Source organism: Tachysurus vachellii, chromosome 6, assembly GCF_030014155.1.
Source record: "Tachysurus vachellii isolate PV-2020 chromosome 6, HZAU_Pvac_v1, whole genome shotgun sequence".
In the NCBI taxonomy this organism is placed as follows: domain Eukaryota; kingdom Metazoa; phylum Chordata; class Actinopteri; order Siluriformes; family Bagridae; genus Tachysurus; species Tachysurus vachellii.
The window spans coordinates 16,480,605-16,500,529 of NC_083465.1; the positions used below are offsets into that span (position 1 = coordinate 16,480,605).

Genomic DNA, 19,925 nt, shown 5'->3' on the forward strand with positions numbered 1-19,925 from the left:
AATATTTCTGCCATATTTGTCTGAATTCAGAAAATATAACCATAAACAGTTATCACAAAACACATGGTGTTTATAGGTGTTTTATTTGTAATGTACATAATTTGTTACTCATTCATTTGGTTGAGGATTCATACAAAATGTTACACATAGCCGAAAATGCAGTTTTATAAAAAGGCAACTACAGATACAAAACTAATATATAGTACCAAGTCTCATGTCAAAGCTAAACGTAAAGAGCAATTTCCTTCTAAATCCTTCGTAACCTTAGAGCAAACAAACTCAATGGATTGATTTTAAAACAGTGCAATGACACCATATTGAGGCAAAAAAAGAAAAAGAAAATCATATTGTAATGATCAACTAATTCTGATTTCCTCTTTTTAAACAATATATATTTTTTGGTCTCAAGATATGAGATGGGAAACTGAAGAGGACGTGTGAGTATATATTACCCTTTTATCAATATAATATCCAGCTTAAGCACCCCGAAAAAATAAGAAACAAGTCTGTCTAAGAGGTACGCCAACGCTTCTGAACACAAAAGACTTCATGTACAAGTAAATTACATCTTTAAATGTTTGAACTAGTCTTTAAAGCTTTGTTTAAATTAAACTGCTTAAGAAGGAAGCTACAGTATCTGATTTATAATATTTGTTTAAGACGTCTCTCCTCGACTTGTTCAGACACTCTTGCCTGGCACTATCTCTGAAGCTCACGTGTGTCCTTTGAACTGATCACTATCTAAACACTCTATCGCTGGAAGCCTTACTGATTATGCAGACCAAAGGTCAAATAAACACACTTCCTCAAAGAACAAGTGACTTTAAATTGCTTCTTTCTGTCACACACACACACAAACACACACACACAACAGAGTGTAGGAATGCAGTGGAGCAGCTTTGAGCAGTCTCTATTGCCACAGTGAAACAAAACCTGACATCATTTTTACCACCTTAAAACAAAACATTTATTTTTTACTAGACTTGACTAGATATAAACACAGTGAATGATCAGTGAAGTTGGGGGCTTTAAACCCAAGTCACCTTATGTGGACGGGATCCAATTAAAAAAAAAAGCTTTAAAACTTTTTCTGCAATCAGCATTATCTGCTGTTGATAGCACCATAACACTTTCACACTGCAAAAAAGAAAAAAAGAATTGCAATATATTACCAAACCAGTACCATTACAAGGCTATTCTGTTAGCAACTGTGGTATAAACAAAAAGAAAAAGACATTTACTTCCATAATCATGTTAACCGTACAGCTGAGAGAGCAATCCTGATTGAAACATTACAGCAATCTGTGTCTGAAACACTCTGGTATAGAAAGTTCTATTAATCCACACTGGCCTTGAATTCTAATTTCTAGAAGAATCTCATTGAAATATTCCAATAAGGCAAATAAACAAAAAAAACAACAACAAATGCACCAAAATATGTGAGCCACGTTACCAGAAAATATTACATAGTATATGAAATTTTTATGTATTCATTTTTTTACTACTACTCTGCTTAACTAATGCCAGTCTCTATTGCTTTCTTTCTGAATGCAATGTAAAATACTCATACTCTTTATATTATTTATTAAAAATTTCAAAAGTTGAATCCACATATATGCACACACATGCCAGCCAGATTAAAGAGCAAATATACCAATTAAAGAATCTTTGAGAAAAAAAACAGGCCACCATGGCACTGTTACAGTATGTCCAACATCTGACAGCTCTATTAAGAAGGCAGAAAGAAATACACGTCTACACACCAGGTTCTGCAGCCTGGACAAATTATGCGATCTATAGAGACAGTCTTCACATCTTCTTTTCCTCATATTTATGCAGTGCAAAATCTTGTGTTTTTTGTGAGGATTAGCATGACTATATATTCACATTCAGATATCAGATACTCTTGTATTCCTTAAATTCTTTGATTAGATGTTATCTTTTTTGCAATAACAATGATCCTTTATATTTATGTTCTTTGTTTTTTCCTTTTCTTTTATCTCTATGTACAGCACTTTGGCCAGCTCAGGCGGATTTTAAAAGTGCTTTATAAATAAAATTGAATTGAATTGAATCCAGTTTGATTCTTTGATATTTAAAATAGATGCTTATTGAATATACACTACACAGCTAAAAGAATGTAGACACATGACCATCCATAAGTACCGTTCGAAAACCATAAACAGTAAGTGCTCGTTATACTATTATAATTACCTCTGATCATCTAGGAAAAATGAACACTAGATTGGAGTGCAGATTTACCCATTTAGCCACAAGAGCAATAGTGAGGTCAGGTACAAGTAAGAAAATCCTGGTGTGCAGACAGGTGTTCAGTGGGGTTAAAGTCAAGGCTATGTGCAGGTCACTGAGTTCTTCAACACCTACTTTGCCAAACCAGGTGTTTATGTGCCCCCTTTCTTTGGGTACAAGGGCACGGTCACTTAGTTCCAGTATAATGTATTGTAATGCTACAGAATAGGAATAATGCTATGGAAAAGGAATCCTATACAACAATGCTTCAAACTTTGTTTGGTGTGATGGTCAGGTTTCCACATATATTTAGCCATATAGAACATAAAGTTCAAATTACAGTGTTACAGTGATATATTTGGGCAGATTTAAAATAAAGTAAAAAACAACCATCTTGTCTGTATACCTAGCAACCAGTCAGTTACCAGAGTCGGTTGAGAAAATGGTGTTATTGGTTTTTGTCCAAATTTAGAAAAACCTTATTTAAAGGGGGAATAACAAACTAATGGTAAAAAATCTGTGTGCATTTTGGGGTTTAAATAAATGAATTCCAGTTTAAGATATATACTGAATTTCCCTGTACAAACAATGTCAGCTTACAACAGCAGCTCCAACTTCAATCATTATTTAAATATTTGCATCATCCTTTGAAACCCCTTGTTTGTTGAAAACAAGCAGTGACCCTTACTGGGTCTATTAAGTAGAAAACAAAATTACCTAGCAATTGAATAACGTTCTTTTCTGCAGTGTTCTTTAAACATGTCTTTGCTGGATTTTAGATGAATCCAACAACACTGCATAACATTCACACTTCCAGCACACAGGCAAAGCAACAGTACAGTGAAAAAATAAAGGGAGACAGCAAACCACAGAGAGTCACTTTAGTATATGGTGGTGTTTAGCTTTGAGAATCTGCACTGTTGCCTTGCTGTGAAGCCTCCAGTTCATTAATGGTGTGTAACTGGAGGCTGATAGGGAGACGGTGGAGAGGGGGATCTCTGTGCTCAGGGCTCCTTTCTGGGCCAACAAAGCCTTGTTCCTCATCACCTGGCCCTTGTAGGTCATCATTATGGGGGTTGCAACTATCACAGAAGTCCTGCTTCTGTAACTCCTCTCTGTCCAAAAGTCCTTCAAGTTCCTTCATCTCATCCTCTTCCTCATACTCTCCTTCCCCTGGACCACGGCTGCATACACACACCTCGATTCCTGAGTCTCCGGTAAAGCGTCTATGGCGACCCACTGTCTTGTCCTTGCTCTCAGTGCAACAATCAAGCCCTTGATCTCCACACTTTAAGGGTTCTTTGTCAGTCTTACTTATCTCAGGTGAAGTGGCAGATGCCAACTGCTGCTGGCTGTCCTCCTCAAAGCTCAGGTAGGGTTTGTGCGCGTCACCTGTTGGCCGATGAGCAGGAGGGCGGGCGGTCTCTTCGATGCAGTTCATAGTTGAGTTGCCCTCTGATGCAGTGGCTGTGGAGCCTGTCTGTAGCGATGGGCACAGCTCATTGTTTTGCTCAGGGCTGACTGAATCTGTGCTTTGACCTGGTTGTGAGGCACTGTATGGAGGAGGAGGTGTCGGGGGTCTGTTCTCCACCTCCTCATATGCAGGTAAGAGGTAGCTGGGAAGAAACCCTGAAAGCAAATAAATGGATGGTAAATGTTTAAATACTATTGTTTAAAATTCCCCATAGTCTTGAAGTCCATCCTACTCCTAGGCAACTTGGTAATTACCCCTTGCATACAACTAAACTGATCTCAACAACAACAAAAAAAATCATCACAAAACAAAAAATTCTATTTGTTTCTTAATTTCTGACTTTTACTGTGTGTTCAATAAGTAAAATGTCCAGGCTTCGGATGTGAGTCAGACATAACTTTGTGCTTGTGCTCATCTACACATCATTACTTAGAGGACTGAAAAGCAGGCCACTGTTAAAATACTGTCAATACTGAGGATCAGGTAGTCATGTGAGATTTACAGGCAGGTTGTAAACTGAAAAAAACAAACAAAAAAACAGGGTTTTCTTTTAAATCTGTTTCTACACTTGTAGTATAAAACTACTAAAAATTTCTGATGATGCGTTTGTATCAATGCACACCTTGTTGCAAAACATCTTAAGGCTGTTTTTTTACATTCATTATATAAAATTAATTTTTAATGTTTTAATGTATTTGGTCGTTTGTGATTAGATACTTACAAATTATGTTCATAACTAATTCATTAGTTTATTTATTTACTTACTTTTTTAAATTGTGCCTTCTTGTGTGTTAAGTGTTCAAAAGCAAACCAGCTACGTTCCATCACTGACCGGATTGACAACATTAAAATCATTCTTGCTTGACATTATCCTGATTTGTATTCAAGGTCGACTGAGACACTATGGCCACTTTTGTTATTATTGTAGTATAGTTCACTTCTCAATTAATATTTTTCATTGTCAATTTTACATTTTCATACATGTATTTTGCTTTAATTGAAATTTAACTGTGGTGTTGTTTTGAAATGTTCAACACATAAAAAAAAAGCACAGATATCGAGTGACATACAGACAGAGCAGTCTACACTGCATGAAATAAATGTGGGAGAAAAAACTAAACTAGAAATCATCAGGTTACACTCACTGAAGTAAAAGGGCAGCGAGGTGTAGTTGTGAACCTCTCTGTAGGCAATGAGGTTGATCTCATGCTGCCGCTGCTGCTGTTGCAGGCGATGCTTGGCGCGACGATGATGGCAAAAACAACAGCAGCTCAGGATAATGATGACAGTCCAGACCAGCCAGAACCCTAAAAAATACAGAACGATATGCTTTTTGTTTGCTAGTACTGTACATTCATTCATTCACATTCAATTTCACTAAACACTTTCTACTATTTACGGCTCCATTTATATATTTTAATGTTATGGAACATCTAAGTTAGTGCCATTTCTCACATAACAGCTACTAAGGATAGTTTATGGTCTCAACAACCTCACTGTTTCTCAGAAAAATGCAACTTGTCCCACTGTGAAAAACGTGGGACACACAATAAGAAAGTTCTTACACCTGATACTAATTCCATATACTGTATATTCAGAAGACATTACATTATCAAGATTTCAAGACATGTGATGTTATCAAAACATCTTGTGTTTGTAAAATAACACTTTTAATCTGTTTGTTATTAGACATGAAGCGTATGATTTTCAAGTCCCTATGAAACAACGACATTAAAAAGCACAATGATGTAAACCTAACATTTATGTTACAAGTGGAGCTACTTGTTAGAGCTGTAAGGGTATAGAAAATTAAATATACACCTTCTGATCTGAAAATACAACAGCACTGTGATGTACACAACAATAACATTAAACCAAACAATTAAACGAATAATCCAGCACATAGCAAGACTTACTTAAATGAGGTAAGTGCTTTCTGACAGAAAAACCAAATCTACCATTTCATGGATTTATGATTTGGCTGAAAATGTACACACGTTTTGCTAACAGGTATTTCATACTCATTTTCCAGCAGATAAGTTAATCCTCCTTTCCATGAATCACAACCAGCCGTGTTCATTACATCACAGCATGTTATCACATACACCAGTTTATTTTACTATTAAAAACCACAGAGGAAATCGAAATTAATTCTAATTTTCAGCTATTTTAAAAGGCATCCGCTGACTGTTTCACATAATGCAATCAATAATCTGAATATAGCCAGACTACTATGCTATTTTTAGGCACTGCAATAAAAATAACTAATGAGAACTTGACAGAGTAAAATAAAGAATGAAAGATACTACAGATATTGTAACATGCACAGTCGACTTAGAGTTGTAACTCATAATTTCCAACCTTTGATTAACAAAATGACAAAAAAATGTTCACTCAACTCAGAATTCCTGCTCAGGAACTCATGAAGGTCTCCGCAACATGTTCAGCAAGTTATTTCATATTGACATGGCTGCTCACACTATGAAGAGTAAACAAACTCGCACCTTTTACCTTGAGTTATGCTGCATATACAAGTATTTGCTTTAGATCAATATTTGTGTGTTATAGATTGGCTTTATGTTAATTGATCTAAAGCAAATACTTTATCACAGTTAGCTAGCTTGTTGAAAACAGAAGAAAAACATGAATCTGTCTTTGGTCTTTCCTCAACTTATTTGCTTGAAAGCATGGAGGATGATGACAATTTGATTCTATCAATATACTCTAAAGTCCTACTTCTGAGGTTAGTTAATTGCAGCATAAATTTTAAAAACCCTGAAGCAAAATGGCCTCCTGCATTGCATAGCAGGTTTTTTTCTGGGCTGACTAGGTTATTCTCTCTCACATTCATAAGGTCCCTACAGACAAAGAAAAAAATATTTTGGTTTGGTGGCAATTTCATCCTTAGCAAATGACAGCCAAATGAAGAAGCTTGAATACACAACTGGCATCAAATCGCTAGAGGAAAATTAATTTAACTTCCAGCAGGAAATCTTGCAAACCCGGTGGAAATGTCAGTGTAGCTCAGTGACATCATGAGAACCAGCCATGTGAAATTTCTTCCCAATAAAAAGGCCAGCCTTTTCTGGTGAGTGGGTTCGGCTGCTCCAAATAGAGAGGCTTTAGGCATCTGTTTATAGGAACTTGACCTGATTGAGTTACACCGGAACAAGTCCATGTGGACTAGCTGTATTAGACGCTAGATAAAAACAACGAAGTGTAGCCCTTGACTCAGCGGATTATCTGCCATAATTATCACAGAGATGAGATTAGTCTCTGTGATATCTTAGTCTCTGCAGTAATCTGATAATGCTGCAGGTTTGCCAGTGAGTGTGAACAGCACCGAGCAACAAATGTCAAAAGAAGTCAGTCTTATGAAAGCAAGCTACATCCTTTTTGCAAACAGATGAGTGTTTCCAACACACACAGTCGGTTCCCAAGTTCCACCTGTGCTACACTCAGTGCATAAATGCTGGGCTAATTTAGCATACCGTGGTGTAGACATGAGCAAATTCAGCATTTTAGTAGAAGCATGTTTAATAGAATTAAACATGTTGAAAATGTAAATGAGTTATGGAAATATTTTTTTCAACATGTTTGTGTGATGCTAAACTTCCTGAATAAGGTGTGACGGGATCTAATAAAGACAAACGTTACAAAGACAAGGTGCATTACATTAAAAACATTTCATATCCTCTGTTCTCTAACGGAGTTAAAAGGCTGATTCTAAAGAGAAACAGAAAACAAGTGTGTTAAGAGAACTAAGACAAGCTGTGAACTTCCATATCAGTAATAAATAATGATATTATAGATTTAATAGCATTAAATAACTTATTTAATGTGTCTTGATTTTATAAATTCATGCAGTAAATGTTAAATAACCAAGTAGCATGAGTTTATAGAAAAATGTTTAAGCAGGTTAGTGTGCATAATTAATCTTGGAATTTAATAAAGATTCTTCATAAATCAGTGATTAAAACTGTGGTATAAATCATTAACATAATCTAAGCTTAATTACTGTGACAGATATTCAGTTGAGAATTACTAGTGACAATCATGCCAATAAATCAAAGACAGAAGTGACAATTTATTCCTACTCTGATAAATAATAATAATAATAAAAAAAAACAACAAAAAAAACCCCCATTTAAATCAAAACATTTTTGAAATTTTGACAATATAAAATTTGTTTAATGGTCAACCATAGATTTGTTAGCATAGGTGCATGTCTATTTGTCTCTGTTGCCACTTCTACACAACACCTTTCTCAAATTCCTTATGGTATAGATCAATCCTGAAGCAAACACACTGGGCTGGGGGCAGTGACTTTTCAAACATGACTTACATCACTCTACATACATTTACCATACTTACCAGAACCTAAAAAATAAGGAAACAGTAGTGGTACTTACACCATAGCTCGTAGTAGTAGCTACAGCACTGAGGCTCTAAACAGCAGTAGCCTGAATCACAGATATAAGTCTGGTTGTTCGCGCCGATGCACAGTGGCTTGTTCTGGAAAGGGGGGAAAAAAAAGTCATAAAGAATTAATGATTGGCAAATACTTTTCAGTACTATTTTTTCAGATGTGCACACAGCTTGCCCACTGATCAGGGTGTTCACACAAACTGTCAGGATCACCTGGCTGAAGTATATTCATCACACCATAAATCATTATTACACTATAGAAAAATAATCTGCACAATTACACAACAATCATAATTTGCCAGCTAAAACAACAGTAACAGGGAGATTGCATTTTGGTCCTGAATTACCTTGTGTAGACCCGTGTGAAATGTCATACTGTATTCCTGAGAGAATAAAGAGCTACCTTTGCTTAGAGACACAGTTAGATACAAAAATAAGAACAAGTCCAGGCCACAAATTGTATAGTGCAGTTTGTATGCTGAGTTTTGGTGGCTGGTCTCAAGTTAAGCACACACACACATACACACACGCACATCCCACTCCAAGCATTTTGAATGCAGCAATCCATGCCAGGAAATGCAAGTAAACAGGATGACAGTGCTGCCTCTCCCTGTCAGTCTATCAGACACTTGGGAAACATGCAGACTAATAATAATGCAAAGTGCTTTAATCTTCATGTCTTCACAGTCACATTTTTTACTTATTGAAAGCAATAATACTAACATCATATTAAAAAACTACAATATTTCAATTGTTTTTCATTTACATTTATGTCATTTGTAGTGACTTACATTTGTATTTAACTTCACACATGTTAGCAGTTGAGGGTTAAAGGCCTTACTAAGGGGTCCAGCAGGGGAAGCTTGGTGGACCTCCGGTTCAGAGTCAGAACCTTCCAATCAGTAGCACCTTATCCAGCAAGCTACCACGTCCCACATTTTAATTACTAGAATTTTACAAATGTCAAATCGTATCTTTGTGCTAGTCTACGTGACACAAAGGTATACTGACACCAGTGACAGTTCACCAAATTAGAGTAAATTAGCTAGTAAATTTGTAGTTTACAGAGGTAATGGTGGGAAACTATAAACATTAGTGCCGTACTAGCCAACTATTGTATTTGTATCAATATGTATGTTGTGACGCTGCAGTAGTAGTTTATAGTAGTAGTAGTCCTAATTTTTTCTCTCTGTGACTGTGTGTGTGTGTATGTATGTATCGATATGTGTATGTACACAGACACGTGAAAAAAGTAGGACAGATATATTAAATATTAAGTTCTTGAGAAATGTCAACATGTATATTTCTGATCTGTTTTAATTTGTACCTGTTGGTGAAAGTGATGTAATTGCTTGTAAACAAAAAATCATCACTTATTAAACTAAAGAATTAAACAAAATGTGTATTCCAACTGATGAAAAAGTTAGGACACCCTATGCCCTAATATCTAGTATTTCCCCCTTTGGCTGAAATAACCTGAATGAGATGTTTCTTGTAGAGAGGCTTCATACATCTACCAGTATGACATCAACTAGAAGAAGGTTTTCCCCACTCTTCAATGCAGAATTCTTTCAGCTGTGTGATGTTTGAGGGGTTTCTTGCATGCACAGTCCTTTTCAAATCACCACACAGAATCTCAATAGAATGTAGATCTGGGCTTTGACTTGGCCATTCCGAATTCTCCACTTTTTTACTTTTTGGCCTGTCCTTGGTGGATTTACTGATATGTTTTTGTCATGTTGCAAGGTCCAGTTCCACTTCAATTTTTGTTACAGATAGTCTCACATGTTCATAAACCACCTTCTTATACAATGAAGAATTCTTTCACAAACTTCAGCCTTGCCCTCATGTTATTAGACAGCAAAGGTTTCCTTCTTGTACACCTCCCATGATAATTAAAGTTGTCAAGTCTCTTTCTGATTCATGCACTTTGAGATCAACTGTAGCAAGTGCTTGCTGTAGGTAATGTGATGATATTTTAGAGTTTTTGGAGACTTCTTTAAACATCTTTTGGTCTGCTGTTTTATGAATTTGCTTGGACGTCCTGACCTGGCCATGTTGCCAGTTGTTTTAAATGTTCTCCATTTGCTAATGATTTTCAGACAGTAAAATGGCTGTTTACAAATTCTTTTCAGATCTTTTTATATCCTTACTAGACTCATAAGCATCAACAATCCTCTTTCTGAAGGCCTCAGAGAGCGCTTTGGATCTTACCATGGTGATATCTCTCACTTTTACAATTAGGAGCAAACCAAACTAAATATCTGAGGTTTAAATAAGGCAAGATTTCTTCAAAATGCTCTGTAACAATAATCGTTTGCACCTGATGTGAGACACCTGTAGGTATGTTTATCCATTTTAAGTACAAATAAATGTGGGGGGTGTCCTTACTTTCTCCTCAAACAAAATAGATTATTTTAAAATTACATTTTACAGATAATTTAAAAAAGACCCTTTCTTTGTTTAGTTTTATTACTTGAATCTCCCAATATTGTTAAAATTAAGATAAAATGCCTGTATTTTTAACTATTAGAAAAACACACTTATGTTGTGTCCAAATTTATTTCACATGACGGTGTGTGTTTATGTATGTATGTACATATACATACATACACACACAAAACAGATGAAAACAGGAATCCTAAATCACGTAAGCCAAGGCAAATAAATTTAGACAGTTAGACATGTCAATTTTGAGTGTAAGATATAGACAATTCCTATTCTGAAGTTATATTTCATACTCAAAGAGCATCAATTCCAATGCTACATATATAAATATACAGGGAGATAAATTACTTTAAACAGACATGCCCTGTTTCAGTAAAATCAGTGTCACTATGTAAGCACTTCCTGTGGTTGTCTCACCAAAACACTGTTGTTTTAGAGTGAAATCATACTTTACCACAGAGATCCACAGCCTTTACTCTGATCGAAAGGCCATCAACGACGACTACAGAATGTATCACACTTTTCAGGTCACTTCAGGGTGTTCATATTAACAACTTCATATTAAAGTTGATTATTTTAAACTTCCAGTCTTCCAGCCTACAGCAAAAGTGACTAACATTTCCATTTTCATAATCTGTAGATGTATGACTCAGTTTTATTTGTTTACATGGTGTTCTGGTTACTACTGTAACAAAATGGTCATTTACCATCATGAACAAATAAAGAAACAAAAAGAAATGATGGACTCAGACACTTCGTACAACCCTCTAGTCCTACAGATATTAAACACATTTCCATATGAGTCGCTTAATGTAAACAGATAGAAATGTTTCTTAACTTAAACATCCGGATACACAGGAAACTTTTTTGAGCTGTCATAAACAAAAGAAAAGCAGACCAGATACAAAAAGTCATGTTATGGAGCCAGGATCACAAGTCACAACAGTGTTTAACACAGGACTCAATCCAAACGTAAACCTTATTACATTTAAAAACAACTGATGTGTCTCCCTGTTGACTGGATTAAAAGCTGTTAGTTTAGCAAAGCAAAACAAACCCGTTTGGAGTTTTAACAAAAACCTCTCAGCTTTTAAATAATCAAGTGTCAGCTCTCGGTAAGGAAAGTTAGTTGAAACAAAGTGCCAGATATAATAAATTGTGTGTATTGTTGCCTGACAGCATTCCCAAAGAAGTTTAAAATAAGAGATCTATAGCACAATAGAGCGAAGGTGAAGCCGAGCACCAGCCGGTGTGTTGTTGTGGCTAACATTTACCTCCGTGACGGTGCCTTCGGCTGTTCCCGAGCTCACGGCTCCAACGACGGCGTTCATCATAAACAGGCCCATTTTCAGCGCTGTACCTTCACTCTCCGACATTCCACACTTTCTCGTGGCTGTCTGTACATCTGCCCGGCGGTATGACATTTACCTCACGACCGAGACACCTTTGTTATTTCTCCTTCTTATTACTTCAACTAATTAGCCAGCTAGCTAGCCAGCTAACTAGCTTAGCCACACAACTCCGAAAGTATACTATTAATCCCCGCCTTCTTCTTACTTCACCATTGGCTAATTTAAGAAGAAACTTCCTGGAGTTAAAGTATCGGTTTTAAGGCATTGGCTACTTGACCTGTCAGTCTTGATCGCCGCTGTCACTGTCTGTGAGCTTGTACAGGGTGTGACTTCTTAACCAAACTCTTTGCTATTGATTGCAAAGACGTCAGATGCTGAGTTAAAGGGAAGGAAAGCAGACTTTACGTGTGACGTCATAGTGTTTATTTATGATAACATATAATATATATAATTATATAACATATTATAGTTTTAATAAATAATAATAATAATAATAATAATAATATAAATTGTGATTGCATCATTTTTCCACTTGTGAAATTATCAGGGAAACATTTTAGGGGTAAACAATAATGTAACCAAATGGGATAAGAAGTAATGAATAAAACACATGTTTTATTTAGTAAAGGACACGTTTAAACGTTTATAGCACTTTTTATTATTGTGAAATAACCTTACGTACCTTACCTTATCACTTACCTTATAACACCTTCATGTGGTTGTCACGTTGCTGAGAAAACAGACAGTGCAAATTCGTCTAACTAGAACCCTTTATTGCGTACTGATTATTACATTATAACACCCGTGACTCAATCACTTACATTTTAAAATAAATTCTTTTACAGAAAAGTTCACCATATCAATGATTATTTACATTTATTAGTCATATAACATTTTTTTATTCATTTATTATAAGACCATTAGATCATATGGAGTATTATTGACTTACCTGTTGCTATAGAACTTATTAATTATTAAATCAAGCACATTAATATTATTGTGATTTGTGTAACAGCCATAACTATGAGAGATGTACTCTTATAGAAAATCAATCAATCTTCAGATTTGAGAATTTGATAGACTATATTAGATTTGTGTCGATCCAGTGGTATATAAGTTATATAAAAATGAGCATAAATCCCAACTGAATAAATTTGAATTAAATATTTTAGAAAGTACATTCATGATGTGATGCATGACACAGTTTTTATTTACCCAGAACCTTCTTGCAAAGTTCTACTTGGGTTCAGTTTCCAAATCGAAACCTGGCAAATTTCTCAAGTTCATATAGCCACAACTACATACATACCTGTGATTTAATGTCACGTCTCTAACTGGCAAGGCTGATGTATCCAGCAATGACAAAAGGAACCTACATACTTTACTACAAAACAACTTGAAAGGCTTGCTGAGATGGCCACCATGCTTATGCCACTAGGTGGGGCAATGTTATAATTCAAGAACAAAGAGAGAATGCACACCCAGGTAGCAGCAGCACAGACTTACATTTACATTTGTGGCATTTAGCAGACACCCAGATATCCAGAGTGACTTAAAAAAATGTATTTTAATTTATACAACTGAGTGATTGGGGGTTAAAAGCCTTGCTTGGGGCCCAGCAGTGGCACCTTTGGTGGACCCAGGATTTGAACTCATGACCTTCCAATCAGTAGTCCAACACCTTAAACACTAGTCTACCACATCCCCCATCACCAAGACTTCCCATCATCAAGTAATATCCATGAGGAGACTCTAGTTGAGAACATTCACTTATGACCAGATGACAGAAGACAGACATTGCTAACATCTGACTGACATGTCTTTTGCAAACCATCGGTTGCAGTCGGTTGACTGTGTAGTGTCCAGTGAAGGACAGTTTGTAGAGTGTTCCATGTTTTGCACAGTACATTGCAATGTTAACAAGGGAACATTGCAAGTAAATGCCACAGAGTTCTCTAATGTATCTTCAGAAAAGTGCTTCTAAGGCAAAGAAATAGACAGATAAACTAAGGAAACTATCATCAGGCGAAGATTACAAGCTATCTGTAACTCTGACCACAAGCTGGAAGAAAAAAAGGCAAAATGTCTTTATGACAGCAGTTAGAAATGGTAAAAAATAAAATTCATTATTTCCTTTTACCAAATATGTGATTAAATCTTTATCACCTAACAATTAACATTATGTACAATTTGGACATATTAGACACTTTCTAAAAATTTGGAGCAGTTAAAAATTGCCAGGAATTGTACATATGAGCAGATGCCTCAGTAATTTTGTGCTGCTGTCTTCTGCAAGGAGGTTAATATTTTAGACAAGAAAATTATCCAAAACATACGCAGAAATGCTTACGAGTTCAACACTTAGACCTTGTTGAAAATCAGTGATTTGAACTGAAGTAGCAGTCCACATCACAAATCTAAGCATATAAAGGAGCTTAAAATGCTCTGCAAAAGCGGTGTTCCAAGATCCTGTTAGTATCTCAAATTTTCTTAATCATTGTGAATGAGGAAAGGGTTATTCAAATGTTATTAACTCCAGGTAATGCATCACAAATATTAATTAGAAGTGTGTTTGGTCATTTCAAAGACAGTAGGTTTAAGAAAATTAATACACAGTTGTTGCATGCTATTCAGTATCCACCAATAATTCTAGGTTTGCCTGAACATGTACCCTACATGGTTATACACCTAATTATATGCTTCATTTATGTGCCTACGCTACATCTCACTGCATCTTTAATGAAACTTAATGACGATTTAGATACATTTAACCTATTGTTTTAACTGACTTGTTTTGTAGACAGTGTTATTTTTACAGACAGAAAAATTGGACACACTTTCCCAAGATATATTTATGTCTTTCAATCTCTGGACTATTGCTCCTTAGGTGAGACTCTTTGAACCTTTCCACCAAGTTTAAAGGAACAAAAGCAAACAAATCACATTGTTCTTTCAGGAATTTTTCTTGTTCAATGCCTTTCATTTCTCCCCCCTTTTAGGCACTTCTCTCATTCAGAACAGAGAAGTCAATGGTTTCTTACATCCAGGCTTGACAAGTTAGGAGGATACAAGCTAATCCCCTTAATCTGTCTATTCTCCCATGCAGTGCCAAAGGGGAGTGGGACCTGGCGCAAGTAATCCTATAGAAACACAAAAGGATTAGTCCCCAACTCTTAGAGTGACAATCAGGTATCTACTGCCTGATTTGAAAAGTAGGTTCGAGTTTCTTAAATTTTTTTTCTCCTGCCTCTTCTTGGTAAGGACTACCTTTCACCGAACGTTGATAGGATTCCATGAGAAGAAATGAGGAGGTCTGGATGAAAGGAATTTATTCTTCGGGTCCTACACTAGCAGATGATTGACAGCTCCTGGGCTTCTCCCACAGCAGAGAAGATGGAGAGGTGGAGAAGCATGGTGAGCTCAAGCTGGGCCATCTCTTTACCCTCTGCATCAAACCTATTATAATGCAAGCCTATCAGATCTAAAGAGAAAAGTCTGACAGATAGATCAAACTGAGTTGCTTCTTTGCACTGTCCATTCTGTATAGCAAAACAAAAACTTCAGAAAGGCACAAAATATTTGCTATCTTACTTTCTGAAGTTTTTATGCTTTTTGTTTTCTAAAAAAGAAATGTATTATTATAGCTTAACAATCTTTAATCTGCAATCTTAAAAATAAATAAAGGTAAACACAAATTACACTGTACACTGTATATAGTCTTCTCTTAGTCTATCATCTTAAAAACATCTTATACTATACATCCTAATGGTTATTACTTTAAAATCCTAAGTTAATTTTTAAAGTAAAATGTTGTACTACATACAGACATGCTGTGAATAATATTTACAGTGCAGCTTTAGGGCACGTTAGACCACCACATCCTTATAAAGATATTTTTTATAGGAAAGGCTATTTAAGAAACCTTGTAAGTTGCTTTTACTACCTTTAGATGGCACTATTGTGTAAAATTACCACACTATTTAGACACTTGAATGGGCTGAAGTCTATTGCTGGCTGTGTGATTAGACACAGCGACACCTGATACTGTGACCACAAGTTAATGCAGTTCTGCCAAGGCATCATCCTGTAGGAAACAGGGGTCACCTGCTCTATAAAGAGCAGAGTCCTTGATTCCATTTAAGTCCAGTGAACTTGGCCAAGCCAAACATGGTGTAACTCTTAACTTCTACTCGTGTTACATCCTTCATTCACTTCATCGTGGCTGAGAAGTACAGGTGAATGCAAGTGAATAATGTGTGAAATTAGGTTCATATATCTATCAGTGTCTATGTTTGTTAGTGACTGCAATCATTAATCCTCTGCACTTTTTATGGAGTGTTTTCTCTTTATTTAACAACTTATAGTGGTGTCCTTTGGAAATATTACCGTATAATTGTCTGGTAAAGTGTGTGTTCACTCTTTTGAGGTACAACATAACATGGAGGATAGTGTTTCTCTTTGCCCAGATGCTTCCAACTGTTTCTCGAACATCTGCCAAGGGAATCACAGAGTAATTAACACACTGAACCCTGGTCAGATGCATGATTCACTTGTAATAAAAAAGATCCTGAATTTTATAAACCATTAAAAGGTATCCAGAGAGAAAGACCAAAGAATAATTTAGTGTTCTAAATAGATTTTCTTTTTTTAAGAAAACATTCTTCACCTGTTTTAAAATGTCAGAAAGTGGCTTATTGTGGTGGTATATTTTAGAAGTGCTAAAAATAAGTTTGTCCCTGTATGTACTTTACAATTAACATATTATCTCTGATGATACAAATTGTACAAGTGAGGCCTGACAGAGGTGAGGCTATCACTCATTCCAAAATAAAACAGAAGGTGCCCTGCAGATGCAGCTCTTCATGCTGTGAAGACTTGTAGCTAATGTAATTTTCTGGGAGTCGGAGAACGTCCAAATATGAGGATACAAAAGTGTGCCACATAATCCTCCAAACCCTCTCTGTGCCTGTCTCTGCCCTCCCTTAGAGCCCACACACAGCACTCTATAGATTGTTATACTGCCTCTGCACAATCGGATGCCGTTGGTAAAACTCATCACAAACGTAGTTCCATTGACTCCAAAAGACATCAGATCCGTTAATAGCCTGACATGGAAACAATCAAACAAACCACGTGTGTTCGAAACATTTACCTTTTCATCCCAATTTTAACTGATGCACGTGACAAAAAGATAATAATGAGTATTTAGGCTATACCATGGATTCAATATCATCCTGTTCATCAATGTTTAAATAAAATAAACATTCTAAAAAACAACAAGGCTGGTCATATTACATTACGTTACATTAGGTCTGTGCCATTTAATCTGCTGTATTTTAACATGGACTAAAAAAGTCAGAATAGTTTCTGTAATTAAACAGAGAAATACCCCGGTCTCCTGCGCTTTTCTACAGATGTTGTGCTCAAATCATTGCTTCTCCTTTTTCAAGCCGTTATGTGTAAATATTCCAAATTACATAGGCTATAGAAATAAGCTATTACAGCTGGATACACAGAAGGCTATAGAAAATGATACTTCATATGAATCAAGGCTTATGTTTGTTTGTTTATTTATTTATTTATAAATAATTTTTATATTAAAACAAACAAACAGATATATAAGCAAATAGAAATCCAGGAGTGTTCTCCATTTCTGCAACTTTCCTATAAAGGATATTTAGCTTTTGCACAGCCTCCTTTCCTTACAGGAAACCTGCAGCTAACTTTGCATGTCATCGACTTCACGTTTGTCCTTGCACTCTTGTACGTACCTCTTAAAATGTGCTTAATTGCTTTATGTTCATTAAAATAGTGATTGTCCTTCTACGAAAAAGATCATACATTTCAAGTGATCCTAAGTTTTTACACATGTAATTCTCTGAATAGGATCCCATGTAGAACGTTTTAACATATCCTGTAATTCAAATTTAATTGAAATAAACATAAGCTATATGGCATCATGTGAACTGTTAGACCACGTGTGAAGAAGAAGCAGACTTTCTCATGAGAGAATAAATAAATTGTATGAAATAAACAAATCGAGTAAAACATCACGTGAAGTAAAACATCCTTAATTTCCATGCACCATATCCAGAATGTAGGGGGCACGGTGGCTTAGTGGTTAGCACATTCGCCTCACACCTCCAGGGTCGGGGTTCGATTCCCGCCTCCACCTTGTGTGTGTGGAGTTTGCATGTTCTCCCCGTGCCTCGGGGGTTTCCTCCGGGTACTCCGGTTTCCTCCCCGGTCCAAAGACATGCATGGTAGGTTGATTGGCATCTCTGGAAAATTGTCCCTAGTGTGTGATTGCGTGAGTGAATGAGTGTGTGTGTGTGTGTGTGTGCCCTGCGATGGGTTGGCACTCCGTCCAGGGTGTATCCTGCCTTGATGCCCGATGACGCCTGAGATAGGCACAGGCTCCCTGTGACCCGAGGTAGTTCGGATAAGCGGTAGAAAATGAATGAATGAATGAATATCCAGAATGTGAAAAATGTTGTGAAACACGATGTGATGTGTCTAGGAACAACACATACATTTTATAGGTCAATCATTTAATTATTTGCATGTAAAGTCTATTTGTTTTAACTTTTAATATAGTTTTCTGCAAGGCTCAGGATATACAATAATATGCCACTAAGAATTATATTGATTTGCAATGAGGATTTATATATGCCATTTGGAAGATTTATTCAATAGGTAAAATAAATCATTTATTGTACTCACTTTCTCTTTATCTTCACTGCATGCTTTACCACAAAGTTTGGAAAAAATATGGTCATGTGGGAGAAGACAGGGGAAGACAGTGGAAATGTCAGACAGGTGGCTGAAATCAAGCAGATGGGTAAAATGGAAAAAGCAAAAGATGCAAAGAGGTTATGAAATGACTATAGAAAAAAAAATAGAATAAGCAAACAGTCAATTTTAATGTTGAAATTGCAAGTAAATCCAAATTGTTATTATTAAGAAATATAGAAATCAGTACTCATTTCCACCTGAGCCCAAAAGTAACAGATTATTATTTATTTAACTGACCGCTGTTTCATGTCCCATGAGGCCATATTTCCTGCATTACTGTACAGTCCCTGAACGGAGGTGTAGACATATCTTTAATGTTATATGGGAAAATCAGCTAATGGATTGACCCAGTTTGAATATGATCTCATTTATTCCATCATTGTTCATAAATCACAACCCCAATGCATTTCCAATGCTAAGGATCCCTTCACTACTAATCTATTAAACAGCTCTTCAGGTTTTTAGATATAGTATTTAGATGCATAAGAGCATACTGAAGTTAAACTGACTCTGAATATCTATATATGAACTTATAAAAATATCCTGAAACTAAAGAATGTACATTATAAATACAAATATATAATAAACATTCATAAATGCTATCAACATGTGGATGTTATTTTATCACATTTCTGTATGCATGACTCATGATCATGATTTATGTACACTTTAAGCCTATTGGATTTTCACTGACGCTTCAGAGGAACGTGATTTCTTTCAGACTTTGATGTTATTTACTTAAGGTCTGACTCACATTTGAGGTTTTCCACAGCAACCCAGGAGAGAAAGGAGACCCGAGTAGAGTGTTAAGGGGCAACACCTTTCCAATGTGATCCTCTGTCAGGTCAAATCCAGGGGCTTTAACATTAAAGGAAAAAGACGTTTGTTTTGGAAGGTCTGTGAATTAACCATGTCAGTGCAGGCCCCTGCTCGCTCCCTTTGAATGGTCATTCACTCAGACGCTGGTGCGATGTAAAACAGCATTTAGCACACGTTGAGAAGACACTTGCACTTTGTCTTTTTCCCTCCGGCAAATGTCTGTTCTCTGCCATCACGACCACCAGAGAACCCACGGCCACACACAGGCATTAAGCCTACTGCTGCAAGAATGATCAATTTCTTTTCAACAAAACCTATAGCAGAAGTCTCCAAGCTTTCTAATGTGTAATGGATGAAAT

The 19,925-nt window shown here is 36.2% G+C and overlaps 1 protein-coding gene across 1 annotated transcript; it reads right to left on the minus strand.

Moving 5' to 3' along the window:
* Positions 1–64: 64 nt before the first annotated feature.
* Positions 65–12,293, minus strand: wbp1la (WW domain binding protein 1-like a). Its single transcript, XM_060872576.1, has 4 exons — positions 11,875–12,293; positions 8,137–8,239; positions 4,870–5,031; positions 65–3,879 (listed from the first exon to the last, which is right to left on the minus strand). Exons 1-4 carry the CDS (start codon positions 12,022–12,024, stop codon positions 3,149–3,151), a joined length of 1,146 nt encoding a protein of 381 aa, XP_060728559.1. The 5' UTR covers positions 12,025–12,293; the 3' UTR covers positions 65–3,148.
* Positions 12,294–19,925: the final 7,632 nt, after the last annotated feature.

What these genes read in the sequence shown, in the direction of transcription:
- wbp1la (XM_060872576.1), bottom strand. Translation starts at nt 12,024, where the DNA reads ATGTCATACCGCCGGGCAGATGTACAGACAGCCACGAGAAAGTGTGGA. An exon ending in CCGAAGGCACCGTCACGGAG is followed by an intron (nt 8,240 to 11,874) that starts GTAAATGTTAGC and finishes CCCCCTTTCCAG; the next exon opens with AACAAGCCACTGTGCATCGG. An exon ending in CTCGCTGCCCTTTTACTTCA is followed by an intron (nt 3,880 to 4,869) that starts GTGAGTGTAACC and finishes ATTTGCTTTCAG; the next exon opens with GGTTTCTTCCCAGCTACCTC.